Source organism: Topomyia yanbarensis, chromosome 2, assembly GCF_030247195.1.
Source record: "Topomyia yanbarensis strain Yona2022 chromosome 2, ASM3024719v1, whole genome shotgun sequence".
NCBI lineage: Eukaryota > Metazoa > Arthropoda > Insecta > Diptera > Culicidae > Topomyia > Topomyia yanbarensis.
This window is the reverse complement of record NC_080671.1, coordinates 18,967,615-18,988,250: the sequence shown is the minus strand read 5'-3', so window position 1 is coordinate 18,988,250 and position 20,636 is coordinate 18,967,615. Positions and strand designations below refer to the sequence as shown.

Genomic DNA, 20,636 nt, shown 5'->3' with positions numbered 1-20,636 from the left:
AAAGCTCATTTCTCGACTTTGGGCCAAAATAGTATCGATTAAGCTTTACACATCAAAATAGGTTTTCAAAACAATCGTTATAGTAGTGCAGTAGTGACATCCATCTTTATCCAATGTAAATTCAGCCTATATTTTGCATACAATAGTAAGTCTACACAAAATAATATTTCAAAATTTTGACTCTCATTTGTACCGTACATCACAGTAAATTCATGCATGAAAAAATAGTTCCCAGACACCGTATCGTCGGACAGCGACATTAAAACAAAAAAAAACGATAGACTTATAGTGAGTTTGCAATGTTTTCCAAAATGTATATTTTTTGTTAACGATCTTTTTTAAATAAATAGTTTCCCTTGAAAAAGGCCAACACCACAAGGCCGAAACGTCGGGCAGTAAACTACCATCGTTTTGCTCTAAAATACTGAGACAGCCGTTTTCAAATAACTCAAAATCTTATCATCCCAGTCGTTTGAACATAACCTCAATTTGTCAGCATCTTCTCGTAGAGCTTCCGTGTCCAAGTTTTAGCCGTCGATTGTTGCCGCTCATCGCGGTTTGGGAAGTTCTGTACCTTGTATGTATGTAATCCAGTTCTCTTCTTTGCATTCTGGACGTAGCTCTGCGACATGCCGATCTTTTTAGCCAAATCACGGCTTGAGACGTTGGGATTTGCTTTAATCATCCGCTTCACCTTTCCCTCTGTCTTTTTGTTCTCCGGTCCCGGTTTTATTCCAGCTCCTTTGCCGTGGTCCAATGCCAACCGCTCCTGGAACCGCTTCAACACTCTGGAGACGATTGAATGGTGAATGTTCAACATTTTTTCCCAACTGCCGGTGCGACAGGTCAGGAAATTCCAGGTGTTTGGAAAGAATTTGTTCTCTCGACTCGCGTTGGTTCACCTCCATTTTCGTTGAATCGAAAAACACGAGTTTGACAGCATGTAAACAATACACATCAATGAGAAAGTGTGCAAAATTTGGTTGATTTTTACTCAATGGTAAAAAAGTTATGCCCTGTTGAATGTGTCGCAATAATTTCGTGTTCGCCCTTTAATGAAGAGATTGCAGATCCGGGGTATGCAGGTAGATCCATTGGACGCAGAACCAGAGACCGCCTATCCGAATGGCGTTTCAATTACCCACGGAAGATCGTTCCCGAGCAAGATCTTCCTACCGGTGTAGAGCTCCCAGAAGGCCTCACTTCCGATAACGAGGTCAGTTCTTCCTGGGACATGGAACTGTGGATCTGCTAATCCGACGTGCGGAAATTTCCAAGCCGTAATTTGTTCAAACCAAATGAGCTGCAAATTTTCTTAAAAGTTGCTGTTTTATTTTTATTTATTCTTGAAAAATTTTGAGGGGGAGGGTTTAGCTGACATCTCTATACCGACATGTGATATATTCATTTCCTTGTAATAAATAATTTACTCCGTTAAGAAAATAACTAACAACATTTCTTCCCCCAACAGGTCGTCTGCACGGACCGACAACGGCCCAGTATACCGAACCGATGGATTGCCTCCGACACGCTGCACTCGATCTCGAAGGTGATGAAGGAATGCTGGTACCAGAATCCGGCCGCCCGGCTCACAGCGCTCAGGATCAAGAAAACACTCGCAAACATTCGCTAGAGGCGGCCGGTCACTGTCGTAGGCGAATCGGTCGGTGGTCCTTCGTGGGTATAGGGATGAGGGCGGGGGGATTAATCCGGCCGGCAGACCCGGCAGTGTGCATGATGACGAGATGCAAAGATGAAAATAATGTAACAACAGAATGTGAAAACACGAACTCTCGATCTAGGAATTAACACACTTTTTAGCTGGTAAGCAGGATTAGCATTAGGACGGAATGGACCCACTAGTGTGGGGGTAAATTGTGAGATAATGAGAGAAGTAACTCTAGTTGTGTAAGTTTACAGTTTATTGTAAGGGTACGACGAGAATATTTCTTTTGTGCGCAAAAGAAGAAACAAGCTAATGCATAAAGGAGAGAAGAAATTTATGTTTCAAACTGTTAAAAGTCACAGTCAAGTCAGACTTGGCTAATTGTCCGTACATACTATCATTTGTGTTTTTTAGAATGGTTGATTGATGTGTTGCATGTTTGATTTTATTGGCGAGCTAGTTTTGATACATAGTAATATATTATTATTTATTGTTAGTATCACTTTATTTATCATATGAGTTGGCTTGGTTACTAGCAAACACACATACACACCTACACACACATCTACATACAAACAAGACATTCACAGAATTAGGCGGTAAGCAGCGTAGGATGTGCGACCAGATATACTGGAATAATTTGTTATTGTTTCTCCATTTATAACATATCTCCTCTCCTCTAAAGAAAGTTGAAATTAAGGAAAACAGTAACTGAAAACTTGTACCTCCGTTTACAGCTAAAACTGTACACAAACACTCAAAATCCTCAACCGGAGAAGCAGTCAACTGCTTTGTAATGCAGACGAAAAAAAAAACACGTTACTCACATTTTTACTGACCAGAATTTAATGGGTAGTAATTGGGCAGGATTACTTCCACTATGAGACTGTTAAGAAAAGCTATTAGATTATAACATTTGTTACTTGGGATGTGCGGGGCTTTTTGTGAATGTAATTTTTTAATAATTAGACACGATTTTACTATGTAATAAGATTTTCAATAGTTTTTGTTTATTAAATGTAGATCAGAAATTAGTGTTTTTATTGCGAATAATGATTATTTTTTGCTTGGCTTTCTTGGACATTTTAATTAGTTTTCGAGTGTAATTTGAAAAGCTTTAAAGTAAGATTTAAATTTTCACCTGAGCATTCACAAAGTTCACCGCCATTCAGCGACTGTACCTTCATCTCAGCGATGAGAATAATTCAAAATTCCACAATAACCGTTGCGACCTTTTTGTTTTCCAGACTTTGTTTACCAGTATTGCAATCAATATAATTTTATATATTACCAAAATTGAACGAAAACAAACAAAGAAAAACACTCAGGCAAGTGGAGAAAGTTTAACATTTTCCCGTCCTTCCATCCTCAATACGCCCACTCCTCGACCAGGCCATATTATTTTTTAGTTCTACTACGAACAACACCAGTCGGTATAGAAAACCAAAAGCAGGCTTCCTAAAATTACTTAAATGTCAAACGAGTATAATAAATCCAATTTTTGAATCACGGAAGTTATATTGTAACAGTTTTGTCCGCAGTGAGAGGATGAGAATAATGCAAAGGTATCGAGTGGAAAAGCGTGAAGAACACACACACACCTTTATTGCAACAAAAAACTGCCGTTAAATGTGTAATTTTTGAGATTCACAGGAAAAAAAACTAGAATATGTATAAAAGAAGACGAAAGCATAACAGAGATAAACACTAATAATCACTGCTTACTAGCGATCGCCACAATGTAGAATAGTGAACAGAAACTGAAGTGAAGTGATCTTTTGTTTCCTTGTGTTGCTGTTGGAGCCCCCGGAAACATTTATTTAGCTGGTCTAAATATGTCGCGTTAGTTTTGATTTTGTTTAGGTTTAATCTTTTGGTTATTCAGAGCTGAAAAGTTTTTTTTTATACGGAACACATGCACGATCACACACACACACCCAAGAAACAATCAACTGGTATGCCAAACTATCACTCAACTACTTTATTAGGTACTGCATGGGGCGAAAGGAAGAACATCGGGGGCTCTTGCAATCGAAACGTGAGGGAATGCAAACAGAATGGGTTGAAAGCAATCATATTAGCAGGTATGTACTGTTGTTAGGGACACGAAACTGAACAAACAATTTAACAAGAATCACAAAACCTGGAAACGATGTATACACATTCACGACGTACGGATGCATAATTACTTGTTATTAATCAGAGGTAGAGATAGAGAATATGAAAGTATTGGTCGATGATTGTGAGATGGTTTTTTTGTGTGGTCAAAGTCATATAACCTGGTCGAAGGTTGGTTTGGTGGATAAAAAGTCGGAAATTATCTTCGTAGTTTTGTTTTCTTTTTTTCAATATTATTTGCGCCAAGTTGAGAAAATAAATTGGGGACAACTAAATTCCTGTGCTTAGCTACACTATATAAAATTAAGTGGTTAAAGAGTAAGCGAAACAAAGTAAGCCAATTGAAAATTCATTCGAGTGACATAAATTAAAAATAATTACAATGATTGCAAGGATTACATGTCAAGAATTATACCTTTCAGAATTAAGATATTTGAAAAATGGCAGGAAATTGAGTTCTTGGGTTATTTTTTTACTTTTTAAAAGATATCTGCTTAATGATGGAATTTCTTGCAAGTATTCATGTAAACATCAGAAGGAACATTAGAGATTGTTGGGAGAAGATGGAATTTTAGGCCTCCAGTCCATAGAATCAAATTTCATCATTATTTTTCTATTTCAACTCGTTGATTAGACCCTACCCTACTATATAATTAAAAACACGATAACTCCCATGGTTCCTTCAGTCCGCTTCCGTCTAGACCCCCTCACGGCTGCCATCTATGTTTCTTGTCTTCTTTAACGTTGTGGCTGCAGTGCAGTGGTACTGAATAGGGTTGTAGTACCGGTAGTCCAGGTATCAAAAATCCCAGGAATACCGTCCCATTTCAGTACCGAAATACCGGTACTGAATAAAAATAACTATTTTTGGAACTATGAACCTTTCAGCACAACCTGGGATCTGAAACCTGTCGAGAATCAAAAGGACATCGTTTCCTGAAATCTATCTCGTAATAACGTGAGTCAGCATAAGCCAACGAAAACGCACTACAATAAAGTTGTGTCTCCGGTTTTTTAAACCGCATTGGACACTCAGAATTGTATGTATGCAAGGCACTCAGGAGCGACATATACGTATGGGCATTATAAAAGCGACCATTTGAAATGATAACAAACTCATATACAGTACATGTAATGACTGCGTTGCTTTAGGGAAATTTCAGAATTTAGGAAAAAAAACTTTGTTCAATTGGGCGTGCGGTCAAACTTTACATTTCTTAGTAACGTGTAGTTGCAAATTACGAAGTTGAAACTATCATTACCACATAGTTTTACACGTTAATTGGATCATATTTAAACTCTGACGAAACCTTTTAATATATCGACCAGCAAGGTGGCAATATAAGTTGATATTAACAACTCTCGTTGTACTGAAAGAAATATTTTAACAATATTGTCAAATATAATTACAATGTTCTTGTATTAGGCTTTGGAATAACTACCAGAACTGCAAATTTTCACCAGGTTGTTTTGAACTTGAAGGAAAAACAAATCTCAAATCATACCCTACTATGTTCAATTCGCCGTTTTTCGTTTGCATCATTCATTCAAACAGCTGAGCTGCTCAATCATTTTCCGTTCATTTTCGATTTTATTGACCCTATGAATATCTCTGTACTAGGATACTGACGAGGGTTTTCAAGCAAAACTACTCTGATCATACTTCTTACTGTTCATGTAAGCTTGAAAATGCAAAATATGTCAACATTTAACCTAAACTGGCCTCTACAGAGCAGATGACAACTTTGGTTGGTGAATGAAACACCATCAATTTAAAATGAAGACGTACGGTTTGGTTATGAAAATCCCGCCAACTTGAAAGTGAATGATTAAGGGAGGCTTTGAATTTGAATCATGGTTGGATTTAATTGAGCTGAAAGTTGGCATTTGAAAATGAAAATTTGCACCACTGATAACTGCAAAAAAATATAACAGGCATGATTTTTTGGAAATGTTTCATAAGCGAAGTTCGAATTTGTTTATTTGTATATTTGTTGTACCTTCACCAACAGACCACTTAAACGGATGAATGACCGTCAGGTTAAAACCCCAAATAAACAATTACAATTACCACTTGACTTGGGGTTGCTTAAACTAATTACATTAGTTCCCCTAACTCGCAGTGTTCCCCTATACGGCATTCGAATGAGCCTAATAAGTTTGCGGCCTAAGTCACATCTGCATCCGGTTTACTGTTTAATCTTTATCTGTAGAAGAACGAACACCGATTTACAACAGTCGCGCGGATCGTTTCTAATAGCGCGATTGGTGACTAGCTGGCGGAATTATTAGGCAGTAACGAGAGGATTTACATGAAGCAGGTAGGAAAATCGAGCTGTTGCATCAGGCCGCTGTGTAGTAAATCGCTCTGAATTGTACCCCACACAGGGAGGTTATGCACCTCAGAGCAAATAAAGAGAAGAATAACAAACGCTCTTTGCACTTTTCATGCGAACCACGGCTCTTCTCTTTCACAATAAACCTCTTCACTCCGATGCGTGTTGCTCCCACACGTGTATTCTACTCCATGGCTGCACGCCACAAAGAGTTGAAATAAAGAGGCTTTTTAGTGTGTATCTTGGTCCCACGCGCACGTAAGTAGAAAAGGCAACCAAAAAAACATTTTTAAAACGTTCTTTCGATCAAACTTTATCTGAATTGTAGTTTGATTCGCCTTCCTACCTGCTTTCCAGTGAGGGGAGGCACAAAAAAGTGGCTCTTCAAGGTGATTCTTTGAACATTTCTACATTTGTGCAGCTCTTGGTGCACAGATCGTACTATTTTTCGTTTTCAAGTTTCTCTTTGTGCGGTCGTTCTGCATGTTCTATTTTTAATCGGTGTATTTCGCTCTTTGTGGCTCATTGTGTGAGCAAATAACAAGCCTGACCCCACACACAGGGTTAGAAATTTGTTTAGTCCGAAAAAGGCCAACGACCTTGCGACCTTGCGTAAGTATTTCGTAGGCGACATTGAGGCTTGTAATGCGTCTATGGTAATGTACTGATCGCCTCATTCACCTGTTACTATGATGCGTTCAGCTCGTATCTTGTTGGGTGATCTTCAATTTGTTCATTGAGTTTTCGGACATCCAATCGCCTGGTTCTCTCGCGTCTGTATCCGGTGAGGCTACGCGAATCTTACACACCATTAGATAATGATTAAAGTCGACGTTCGGTCCTCAGCAGGTTCGGGCGTTAATGACACCAATCTATCAAAACATGGACGATTCGCTAGCAAGTTCTGCAATTGAGTTGTCGCTAAGATTTACTTCAGAATTAGGTTATTTGTTTATTTACAGCTAATATCAACATATACGGTCCTAATAATAGTTTCTCAATATATTTAAAAAATACATTGTATTCTGCAAAGTAGAATGTGAAAGCCAATCTCGAATGATACAATATTGAAAATCCGCTGCAAACTAATGACGGCACCGTAAGCTCCATAGTTAGTACGGCGAAAGGTAATCAGTCGAATACATCACTGCGGAGAGTTCGAGGGCGAACGAACACAATCATCGCAACGCTCGAAACAGTCAATAGGACTGAATAGATAGCTGCCGCATTTGCAATGTATCGAGTCCGATAAGCAGTTCACGACTTTCGTAACTTAGCAGCTGCTGTCGGTTGTTCCAAAGGGCAAGCATTGTTGAGATAATGTAAATTCTACACATCTGAGCAATCCTGTATTGATCGAACATGTGCGCAGTAGAAAAAGTTCTAGCAGTAAATATCGGAAAAAATGGAAAGTGGATTTCAGCTGTTCCAGGCTGAGGGCATACATAGGGTTTCCAACCGTAATAATGTCTATCAAGCTCGACTTTGCTATTTCTGGATCATGTGTCTTGATTTTTTGTCGTGACTACGACTAACGTTAAAATACAGGGGTTTTTCAAAATTTCGGAAGAAACTGCAGGTAGAGTTTTTGGATGCGGGTAACTTGCATTGTACTGAACGGAATTACAACAGGTTGTGCACTAATCAGTCGGAAAAATGTGCATTAGTTTTGAATTCAATTTTGAAGTATTCACAATTTCTGTAAATAAAACAACCTGATTTTCAGAAAATCTATCTAACGCGATGTGGAAAACCGAAAGAGACCAAATGAAGACAGCGAGCCTATAAATATATGCCCCGCGCGTTCTTTTTCTACCTTTCGTTGGTTGTATTTTGAACGAGCAACATATGGATTGGTTGGACATGTTCACTAGATGTGTGCAAAGTTTATCGAGTGTTCTTCACTCACTCTGCTGTGACAGGCACACACGAATGACACTTTGTTTGATTAATCTAGTGGTTTAATTGTCAATCCAACATCTTCGAATCTAGTGAATTACCCATCCAAACTAATGCCAATATCAAAGGCTCTTTTCAGATTCACAATAACTATCATAAAAAAATTGAAAATTCAAATACGATTTCATTGATTACCATTAGATTAGAATTAACAGGCCGAAGAGTAGTCACGACAATCCGGTTATGTTACAGACATTACTCATCCATCTTTTTCAAATGGAGCTGAGGATAGATGAAATGCAGGGCATAGTGTTCTCTAATGAACCACTATCCTTGTCGTCTTCTGCACACTTTTTGCCTTTCTCATATAAAGAAAGGCTATGCAATCACTGTAAAAATCGACTTGTCAACCGAGGCCCGGAGGGCCGAGTGTCATACACCATTCGATTCAGTTCGTCGAGATCGGCAAATGTCTGTGTGTGTGTATGTATGTGTGTGTGTATGTGTGTGTGTATGTGTGTGTGTATATCATTTAAACTCACACAATTTTCTCAGAGATGGCTGAACCGATTTTCGCAAACTTAGTTTCATCTAAAAGGTATAACGCTCCCATAAGCTGCTATTGAATTTTTAGTTGATCCGACTTCCGGTTCCGGAGTTACGGGTTGAAGAGTGCGATCACACAGCAAATTCCCATATAAACTGGTACCACCATGATGTTCAAATGATGTAAAACATATTAAAATTGTTGTAACATTACTCTAGTTTGCGGGTCTGGATCACTAATGATCAATCAAAGCCGCTTTGACCACATTGGCCACCTATGACGGTTCATGACGCCCCCGGGGAACCCGCCAAGTTCCTAAGCTAATATCACACCCATTCCCCAACGAATTCTCTACCGATTTTTACAAACTTGATTTCAAATGAAAGATACAGTAATACCATTGACTGCTGCTGAATTTCATTCGGTTCTGACTCTTGCTTCCGGAGTTACAGGGGTATTAGTAAGGATACACTGGAATTTCCCATATAAATCGGTACAATCGTAATACCTCAGAGGCTAAAAACTAGTAAAATGGTCTCCAAATTACTTCTAATCGTAGATCTAGATAACTGATTGCCAATCAAACATTCTTTGACTATATTGTCCACTATCGACGATTCCGGAAGTCCGGAATTCCGGACATATTCTACAATTATAGTCACATCGGTTCTTCGGTGATGACTGAACCGATTTTCTCAAACCACGTCTCAAATGGAAGGCAAAATATGCAGTTGAGTATTGCGTTGCCGCCCCTCCCCCCCCGCCTTGCCCGGGCACCTCCCTCCTTCATCACTCCCCTCCCCTTGGACCACCCTCACGCCAGCATTTCCTTCATCCACCCTGTATACCGAAATAAGATGAAGGATTTCTGACGCATCCTCCACTCCCACTCTACCCATTCCCTTCACTTTCAAACCCATTCCACCAACATTTCAAAATATAATCACATGAAGATAACATTGAGCTTATGCTGATTAAGCTAATTAAATATTATTCTTTTGCCTTTCTCATATAGAAAGTTTATGCAATTGCTCCAAAAACCGACTTTCTAACCGAGGCCCGGTGGGCCGAGTCTCATATAACATTCGACTCAGTTCGCCGAGATCGCAAAATATCTGTGTGTATGTATGTATGTATGTATGTATGTGTGTATGTATGTATGCATGTATGTGTGTATGTGCAGATTTGTTAACAAAATGTCCACATCGGTTTCTCGGAAATGGCTGAACGGATTTTTACAAACTAAGATTCAGATGAAAGGTATAATATTCCCATAGGTTGCTATTGAATTTCATTTTCAACCGACATCTTGTTGCGGATTACGAGTTGAAGAGTATGGTTACAAAACAAAATTTGTTGATTTGTCCACATCGGTTTCTCGGAATTTTCTGAACCGATTTGGCAAACTTGATTTTAAATGAAGCTCGCTCGGTCCATCAGCTGCTGTTGAATTTTGTGTGGATCCGAGTTCTGGTTCCTGAATTACAGGGTGATACGTACGATCACGCAGCAAATCCCGATTCTAACGAATTCTGCGATGAATGTAAAAAGGTGAATTTTTTTCCAAAATGTAAACACAACTGTTGAATTTGTAGATCTAGGTCACGAACAGTCATTCAAATTCTCTTTGGCCACACTGGCCACCATTGACGGATCCGGAAGCATCCAAATTCAGAATAACGGTTATATTGGTTTCTCGAAAATGGATAGACCGATTTGATCAACTTAGTCTCAAATGAAAGGTGTTGCGTCCCCGGAAACTGATATTAAATTCCATCTTCATCCGACTTCCGGCTCCGGAGTTACGGGTTGTGGAGTGCGATCACATAGAAAACTCCGATTCAAACCGATACCGCGATGAATGCAAAAAGGTGCTCTTATATATACTTACCAAGTGTAATAAGAATGAAAGACATTTCCATAATGTTATATTGTACGAACCAGCTATTAAATCATAGTTTGGAGAAATGAGAAAGGCACAATTGCACCTCTAGGTGGATTAAAACAGGTTTTTTCTACTGAAATTAAGCTTTTTTGCATCTTTTGCCTAGAACTAAACAGCTGAAATCTCAGCAAACAATTTTTCAGAGATCCCAGTAAGGGTGACGTTTGATAGTTGAAACTCGAAAAATATTTCACTGAACATCGGTAAACAAATTTTACTTTGCTTAGCTACCAGTTTCTAAACTTGCTGACTGTACGGCTGTTCGGAACCGAGATTAATTGAGTGTGTACCTCCATTGTTGCAATCTTCTCGAAACTCATGTTAACTCTTTCTTGACCAACTTTTGTCTACCGCATATAGCGATCCAAAACTTTTATATTCTTAATACTGTTGGGATCATGAAATACGAAAAACCTGATTTGATCAAGACATGTGCTTCTTCCGTAGTTCAAGCTGCTCAGTTTTACATTCCTACAGTATTTACAATACTCCAATTACATGCAAAAGATAGCCGAAAACAGTCCAAATTGACAGGCTTTATCAATTTTAAATAATATTGCAAGACAACGAAGTCATAGCACCAAAACTTAATTTTCATCTTTATCGAAATCGTCCTTAGCAGCACTGCTTAAACGGAATCTAATCAATTTCATTGCAATAACTTCAGTTCTACTAAAAATATTAACAATTGTGAATGTTCAAATGAAAGGTGGCCCAGTTACCAAACTTACTTGTTTTTGTAAACAAATCTTGTGAAAACAAAAAGTTATACCTTCTAAAAGGTAAATTTTGTTTAACCCTTCGCAGTCCAGGTGAGATCCTCACGCATGCGCTAGCTTACACATCCCTATACATGCGCTAGCCTACAACCACTAAATATGGGGTCGTATCCAACCCCACTCGACCTGCAGAGGGTTAATGATTTTTAGCAAAATATTTTCTGAGTCTCAGCTGACAAATGTTACTTTTATTGAGATCTCAGCAAAAATAATGCTTGCCGAGATTTCTGCTGTTTAGATCTAGGAGAACGATGCAAATAAAAAAGATTCGACAGAATCAATTAAATGTGAACGACCAAAGTTTCCACCGGGGTTGTTTACCCGATCTTCACTAAGGTCATTCGTACCCCAGCTGGCACCACGGGATAGGGATAGGAGTTCTATAGCAGAGGTTAAAGAATGCATTGTGGAGTCTGATGTTCAACATGATACAGCTTTGCTAATCGGGAATGAGACAATTGAGTGATTAAGGAAACAACCAATGAAAACCCATAACTTCAAACACCAGAAGTTCATTTGACAAGAAAGAGTTTAAGGATACAGAAATTCCGAGATGAATTGTTAAATTCGAACACGAAGTCAAACAACGAAGTCAACAACAAATTAATCGCTATGAAAAAATCGATCATGGCGTTCAAGAATCCAGGTTACCAGAAATTTGTAATCTCAGAGATTAATTCTAGATCCAACTTACGTATACTTTGACGGCGCCTGTGGTTGAGTGGTAAGCATGACCACCACGCAGCTTTGTGGGTCTGTGTTCAATCCAGCCGATGGCGTTGAGATTTTCTGAGGTGAAAAATCTGTGGTCACGTCTTCCTTCAGAAGGGACGTAAAACCTAAACCTGCTGAGACGGGGTCCAGATGGTGGAGTCACCTCTCTGGCGTCGGTGATTGGCACTCAGTGCGGACCATTTGAGCAATTAGTCCTGGTAAAACAAATATTTTTTGACCGTGCAATGATAGTTTTTGTGAGGTTTTAAGTCCAGTGTATTCTTACCTAACTCCTGATCACCACTTGTGAAGTTGCTAGGCAATGGCAGCTTATAAAGGGAGTTTTTTTTAATTTTTTTTCAAGTGGGATTTTCTGATAACTGAATTGACGTACGATCCTAATAATTTCTTTGCAATTTCATCATGCAAAAATATACGCTCGAACAACGTTTCCAAATTTTGGAATTTTGAATAAAAAATAACCGATTGGTCAAGTAAATATTTGGTAGGCGGCTGCCAAAGCATTACCTGTTCAGATGTTGCCCCTTATTGGTTAAATGGGTACTAACAACGTTGAATCCCCTGAATTCGCGATCTAAAGCTGGATGTAGACCGCAAGATGGCACGAAAGTGCAGTGATGATATTTTTATTTCCATCTGTCAAAACGCATCGAAAAGTAAATTTTGAATTTTTATAAACTCAATCAATATTATAATTAAATGTTATTTCAGCTAATAAAAAGTAATATTGGCGAAGAAAATATGTTTCCTATCTCTAAAAAATACCTAGATAATAAATTTCTTGTTACATCACTAAGAATTCGTTCTTACGGTTTCAGCTTATACTAAACTGAATTCCAGAGATTGAAATATCGATAAAAACACGATAGTGGTCGAAAATCACTGGATTAAAGAGTGCAAATATTGACAGTCGAGGCTATTCACTGATAAATTCAATTTCTAGGTAAACATTTTCCGTATTTAAAACAATCAACCTAACCTCAACAATACAAAAATAATTCCGGATCTCAATAATTCGCAATAAAATATCAAATTTGACTGAATATTTTGGGTCAAAAGGAAGAACGAGCGTTTTCTTATCAACTGTAGTTGAACTTTTAGTGAAACTAAGCAATGTTGCTCTTAAAACAATTAAAATCGAACAACCATCCTATATCATCAATGCAAGAAAATACTTCCGTCATCATTTGACTGATATCAATAATGAAACCTAGTTGGCGCGTCGAGCGGATAAGTTTCACGTTTGAGAGCCAATAAAGAATCGCCAACTCTATCGTCTGTTTACCATTTTTCTTCCAGTGTCATTCCAATCGAGTACGAGACCTGTCAATGGATTGGAAGCGGTTTTGCTTCGGATTGAGAGCTTTTGACAGCTCTTGTGTTCGATTCGAATGACGCTGACAAATAAATAATGAGAAAAAGATAGAGATAGCGTGTCTTTATCAGAGGGATTCAGCGTCTTTAATGGGTATGTAAAGAAACAAACAAATAGTGCCTGGGTTATGCGGTTTATATGCGATCGGTATCCGGGGCTCAGTTGTCTTCATAAATTATACCGGAGACAATGTGAGCATCACTGCCGAACAACATCGAGACATTTTCGAGGGATGGTCGCTTCCAAATGTTGTTCCACAGGATTTGGAAGAACTTTGACTTAAACAAGATAGGTAATAAACCATACGGGCGTTGTAACAATCAATTTATGGAATACGATGATAGACGGATTCTGTCGAAAAACGATAGTGTTGGCTGGCTGCCCTAATAAAAATCTTATGATCTAAGAGCCTAACGACCTGTTCAGAGTATAATCCAAACAATATGTGGAATCGTTGGATTATATGGGTTAACGTTCGTGTATATTTTTTTTATTAGGGTGCCTCGTTCTTACAATTAGACAATTGTGGAATTGTTTTGTGGTGTTACTTCTCTCGTCCACACCGACAACCAGCAAACGACTGATGAGCTAGAGGTCAACATTGAGTGCGTTATTCACAAAATTTCTCCGGTCGTTCTCGAAAAAATGGCGAGAATTAGACCAATGAAATGGGTTTTTCAAAAAGTAGTCGCGGTTGACATTTGAATAAAATTATTTTAAGTTGAAGCGATTTCAAAACGACAACAAAGGTTCGGTTATGTTCGGGTTACGTCCAGCATCTGTGTGCGGCTAGAACGTACTATACTGATATAATATGGCACGCACACAAGAGTATCGTTCAGCAATCAGCTGACTGATTTTTGCACCACGTGTTTCATTTGTTTTAAAAAATAAAAATGTACAAATTTCCCGAGCGAATCAAAATTCCGTGAAGAGAATTTATTCATCTGCATGTGCTAACATGCTTACATACAGTGATACAATTTCTAAGCAATCTGAGATAAGACATTTAAGTTACAAACGATTTTGTCTTGCGCGCCAATGCAATGATTTTATTTTGACGATGAAATAAAAAGAAGAAGCAGAAACGATGGCAGCCATTTTAGCTGCCACCTTGTGACTCTATTCAGCATGTCCTTAAAACGTTAAACTGCATGCCATACGCTACCAAAATAAACAAAAAACATTTTTTCTTATTTCGTTTATTTGACACGGCTCATAGCGGTAGCTTAACGGAGCCGTGGATCTTTTATGTGTTTACAATCTGTAAAAAATAAAAATAGAAACAAATATTATTGTTTGTCCGTTGGATCTCGTGCGCGCAACTTTTTATTGCGAGCAGAGACCTTCTTTCGCGGCTCGCCTACTGCGTCATGGAGACCGTTTAATTCTCTCCTGTCCTCCACATCAAGGTCATCATCGTTAAAAGTGCCTTGGTGCTCACGACCAGATATTCTTTCGTGTTTCTTGCACTTACGGGTGACCAATGTAAATCCGTCGTCATTCTTATTATCTTCATCACCGATGTTACTTACAGTTGTTTCAGGGGTGCTGGGTGCTGCTTTGGCAGTTGTCAATAGGGACTGAACAGCAGCCACAAATTTGGCAAACGTTTGTGGTTCAGGTATTGGTATTAAAAATTCTTTTTTGGGTTGGTTTGCCGTGGATGCTTTGGCAATCGGTAGAGATGCATTCTCCTCTGTATCTTCCGCGCAAAGTTGTTCGTGGTGAGCTGTCTGATTAAAATACTTGCACGTAGGAGTTTGCCCCTCATGGGTGCATAACGAAGTGTGGTTAATAGTAACTTCGTGGGTTTTGAGTTTTATAGTCAAGTGGGAGGGGATATTTCTTTCGATCCGCATCCTCACCACCAGAACACCGTTAGGTGTACCCGGGAAGAAATTTCTCCACGTATCACGTGTAACGGATTCTACTTCTCCGTATTGTGACATGTACGTTGCGATTAGATCAGGAGGGGTACGTGGTGATAGGTCATGTAGCTTTACATCTTCATAGGTTTTTTCTATATACACGGGAATCTTAATTCCAACTTTATCACTTTCAGCCACCTGCTTCAAGTTGTTCTGCAAAACGAAACGTTCGGCTTGGGCTAACGTGTTGAATGATATGAGTACTACATTGCGAATATGATGATACTGAAGATACATAACCTCCTTGAGTCTAAACTGCTTCTTCACCTTCAGGAGGTATTCCACTTCACGAAAATTCAATCTTATTGAACAGAACTTAAAGTCAATGACCGCTGTGTTGGGTCGGAGCAGAGATTTTTCGTCAACTTTACTTGTGATGGCAAGAATGAATTAAAAGTTTCCTTTGTTCTCGAGACACACACTAGATCGAGAGGTTGCTAGTTGTTATTCACTTGGTTCGATTGTAAGTCTGACTTGGGCAGAAGTAGAAAGTAGACTGAAAGAAAAAAAAACAATTGTTGTAAACGATTGTTTGTGTGTTTCATTTCGCTTTAAAAATGATACAAAAACACTCTTTAGGATCCGGACTTTCACTCAATTCAAGGCTTACTTGGTTTGGCTTTACTGTTTTGTTCCGCGTATTTGAGTCTTCACTCCCATCACTGATGCAAATTGTGTACAGTTAGGATGTCCCACATAATTATAAAACTCTTAACATTTGTTTGGAAATACCGAACTACTTAATCGCCTATCGTTTTCACATTGATGAATTCTTTTAGTTGTTAATACATCTAACGACGGCAATTTAATCCCTTGGCATTCGCAGATACCATTTTGGATCCATACGAACTGATAAAACTAAATCCCAAAACATATGTGCGGAAATTGGTGGGTTCATTTTCTCTCTACTCATTTGGTGCCGTTGTTTTTTTTTCTAATGTATGTTTTTTGTGAAACGAAAAAGAGAATCTGAGCGAACGAGAGTAATGTTGATGTCATTTTTTTTTTGTTATTCGGGAGAATGAAAGTTAGTTATATCGAAAATCACTATAACTGCAAATATTCTTAATCCAAACCTCTTTATTATCTAATTCACGCATCCTACATTATCTATTAAATTATTGAGTATCAATTATTCACGGATTACTCCGTATGCATTATTGCAGTTAATATGAGTATATGAGTAATCTAGCGACCCTCTTTACAAAGAATCATAACGAAATAAGCAAGTAGAGGAACACATACATTAAAATACACCATTACGAGTAACACAAACATCTATAAATCTATTAATAATAAGTGAACGAATGGATCGCCTGAGGCAGAAAAAACTCCGTTTTGTTTTTTTTTAATTTCTCCATCCCTTGGCGCTGCGTTTCTAATTAGTTCGTTTTGAGTGTGTGTCCGTGAGTGCACGCGCGTGCGAATGTAAATAGGCACTACTACAGCAGAATAAGCAAACCGCAAGAGCAACAGATTTAGAGCAGCAAGGGATGAACTCGTCACCGATCAAGGTAGGCCTAGATTTGTACCTTCTGTCCATTAGAAATTCCTCAGATAAGGTGGGCTTTGTAATATTTACAAAGCCCATCTGAACCGCTCCTAACCGTAAACGCAACCCCTATCTGGATCGGATGGCAGAGCATGGTTTACTCAGACACAAAACAAAACTACCTTTGAAGATACAAAACAAAACAAGAAACAAAAGATGTACACGAGCAAAGCAAACCTGACCGCATGTTGAAAATGTACTAAACAAACAAACAAATAAACAAACAAACAAAACAACTGAAGTAACAAAGGAAAGAGGATTGAGATGAATGTTTAGCAGACAAAATCAGAGCATCTAACCAGTGTTATGTGAGTTATTGTATAGTAGAAGGAAACAAAAAAATAAAGAATAACAAAGCATACAAAGAAGGGAAAACACAAGTGACAAAATATGTGAGTAAAACTAGAGAGAGACAAGTTAAATTGAAAGAAAGAATAAACCCATACTGTTTGATTAGCGATGGTGTGAAAAAAAACAGTTAGCGATTTATAAAAGTTGCGTATTTAGATGGTAAGAATGTCGTTCTACATTGTATCGAGCCTGATTGCATTTTTTTTTTGATTTGATGATGAATCGCTGATCAGATGATAAACATCATTATTTGCTCAAGCTGATTGCATATAAACAAAACAGATCCTGTCATTGCCGCTTGCGATAAGACTAAGCAGAAAACAAGTACAGTTTTCAGCAGTTTCGTTCCATTGCTTTCTTATCTGGACTGCATTTTAGCAGATGTGGAGGCGGGTGAGCCGCATTGAACGAAACTACCCAAAATAAAAAGTGACTGATATTAGTTTCCTAAACCCATAATCCTAGTTGCAAGACAACCAACAGCAGACACAATAGAAATGCCTATCGATTCCTATCTCTGATTGAATGAGAATAATTTGCTGATTTTAGGTGCCATTTTTATAGTGCATTTTTATACCCGATAGGCGTTCAGTGTGTGAAACTTTTCTAGTTTCCACTTTTGAATGTACTTTGACTACTCTTTCCACATAGTATTGAAAACAGTGCAGCCAGACTATTTCCCCCAGCATATTTCCGTTCAGCCACAAATGCTAGAACTAATAACTTGTGTGAATGGTTTCTGCATAAAACTCAAAAAAAAAAAAAGAAATGAGCAAACAAATAATCCAGTGTAGTAGTTTTTAGTCGATTAGAATGGAGAAAACAAAAACATGATGCAATGTTACACAACTCAGTGAAACAGAGAGTAACAAGCGCCGATAAGTTGTATGATATGAATTATAATTTTCTACCTCATTTATTTAGTAACCTTTTTTATAAACATAAAACAATGTAAAAAACAACAAAAAAATGTAAAAGTTAGTGACAAACCTAGTAAGAAACTATTTTAAGTCATGAATAAAATAATAACATTTACTATTAAACATATTACGATTAGGAGCACTCAGAAGAATAAGGGAAGTAAGCTAAGCGAACGTTTTATGTTCTGCGGAAAGAGAAATGCGATTTTCTTTTTAGTCGGAGATTCAGTTCAGTGACCACTAAGAGCAAACCTAACAACACACGAGCGAAAACAATAAAAATGAATTAACAACTTTGGAGACAGACGACAACAGTCGAGCTGCCCTACCAACCGGAAATCATTGAAACAGGTAACGCGGAACCGAAATCGCGGGGATAATATATATATTTTGGTAAATACCTTTAAACCAAGCAGAAAATCCGAAACCGGAATAAAAACAAACGAATCTGTAAGCCAGCTAACGAGGGAAGACGATACACGGGAAACTAATACATTTGTGATCAAATTGCTTGGCAGTTACTAAATTAGCGATGAAAAAGCTGAAAAAGAAAAAGATCAATGAATTTTAAAACGTTATCATCATAAGAAGAAAAAAATTGTTAGGGTAAAAACTGAAACTTTTCCGCATGAGAGGTTTTAAAACAAAATTATATTTATCAGCTTTCGAGGGGAAAACCGCAAAAAATGGTTTCCTCTTAATCCTTTCGAATGTTCAGCTTTAGTTCGATATAAGATATTGGGTTTTTGAATTTGAAACTTTCGAAACTTAACCGCGTAAAGTGTGCTTGATCCGAAGAAAAATTGCTTCAAAATGAAGGATAAGTCTGTTTAAAAAAAACTGAAACGAATCGCGCTGAAAGCGTGTTTGCACAGAAATCGAAAAGAATGACTTTTTGTAGCGATGAAGGATTAAATATCCGAAGACTGTAGTGAGGGAACCGATAAGTAATGAGTGAGTTCGCTCTTTAAACAAAACTAAGAAATACAAGCAGAAACGATGGTATGACGAGAACGAGAAATACGGTTAGAAGTTCTATTATCATTATTATAATTACTATTACTGCATACACACTATCATTATATTACTTGATTAGTTGATTATATTACGCATATATTATTGATAACAAAACAAGCAGACGACAACATATAAAAAAGAAGGAATAAAAAAACACAACATAACAACAATGATCCGGTGGAACTAAGAAGAATATTATTAACACTGTCTTCTATACAGTCAAGGAAATCTTTTTCTGATGTGAAAACAAGTTGGGAATCTTAGTTCTGGACAATAGATATAAAAACAAACAATGAAAAAATAAAAAAAATAAAGTGATTGATTATTGTCTTTTGTAATAAAATATTAAATGAAATGGTTTCTATCGATTAGAGTGGAAAGAAACGTATTATCCTGCAGCAACAGAGAGGGGAAATATGCTGTAAGTAGAATGTGCAATTGTTGCCTTTGAAAATGTCACAAAGATTACCTAGGGCAAACCGAGTTGAAACAGTGCCCATTGTTAGCGAAACCATACCGCTTGGGATCTGGTACTATTGGTTTTGTAATGCATCTTCGAAAGGTGTAAAACAAAAGTAGTTTTTCTGAAGTGCGCAGGGCCGGCGGAACATCTTTTTCCCGAGTGGGTAGTAAGATTCGGAATGATTTTTACCCGTGGTGACGAAAATTCAGACCTGAAGTGTGTAAGTGTAAAGGAAAATTCCCGGATAATATCTGGTGGCTATTTGGAAACACCCTTTGTTAACGGGCTGTATGGCCGACGGTTCAGCGAAAAGGAGTTCTTTGATTGCTGATATTTTAAATGTTCTACAGCTCACTAACAATTACTCCATTCTTTTAAATTTCGTTGCATTAATTTTCCGTTCCCACCGATAAAACCTTTCGGCGATGCTAAAGCATACATGATAGTGTTGGCTAACGGCAAGGTATCTCCAACGACAGACACCCCCTCAGGCTCGATGGAGATCTATATGGATATTTCTCCGATGGCTAAAATAATACCGATAAGTCTACTTTTCGATACAAATTATATCCATCTAATACAACCGGCCCCTGGAATGTCTTCTTCCGGACCAAATATAAGCCAGTTAACATCATCGATATATGCGGGATCCAACTAAACACTCGGCCATGTACTAAGAGGTCTTGTCTACGTACCTGCCTGGGGAAAAGAGATTGTTGGTGGGCTCTAAATGCGAAGTATGGGGTTGAATTTTTTAAGAACCCTTTGCTTTAGTCAGTGATAAAGCTGGTTTGCAAGAACAACTAATTTTCCATCAGCCTCATTCCGAGCCTTTCACAGGATCTGATTCTACACCTTGTTCTTTTAAACGGGGCTCGTCTACCTGTTCGCTTTTTTATACCGCGGGGCATATACTGCCCTCGTTGAAAATAATTGGGCCTGCAGTTACCTATTGTAGAAAACAGGCACAGTGTGGAAAATGAGAACTATAAAACGTTTTCC

General features: G+C 38.1%; 1 protein-coding gene across 2 annotated transcripts in view; it reads left to right on the top strand.

Annotated features, from left to right (window-relative positions):
* The window catches only part of LOC131683094 (TGF-beta receptor type-1), a 179,702-nt gene extending 160,182 nt beyond the window's left edge, over positions 1-19,520 (top strand). For both annotated transcript variants that reach the window (XM_058964912.1, XM_058964911.1), the window contains exon 8: positions 1,472-19,520. In XM_058964912.1, coding sequence (XP_058820895.1) covers positions 1,472-1,633 — 162 coding nt within the window. In that variant the 3' untranslated portion in view covers positions 1,634-19,520. The remainder of the gene's footprint in view (positions 1-1,471) is intronic.
* Positions 19,521-20,636: the final 1,116 nt, after the last annotated feature.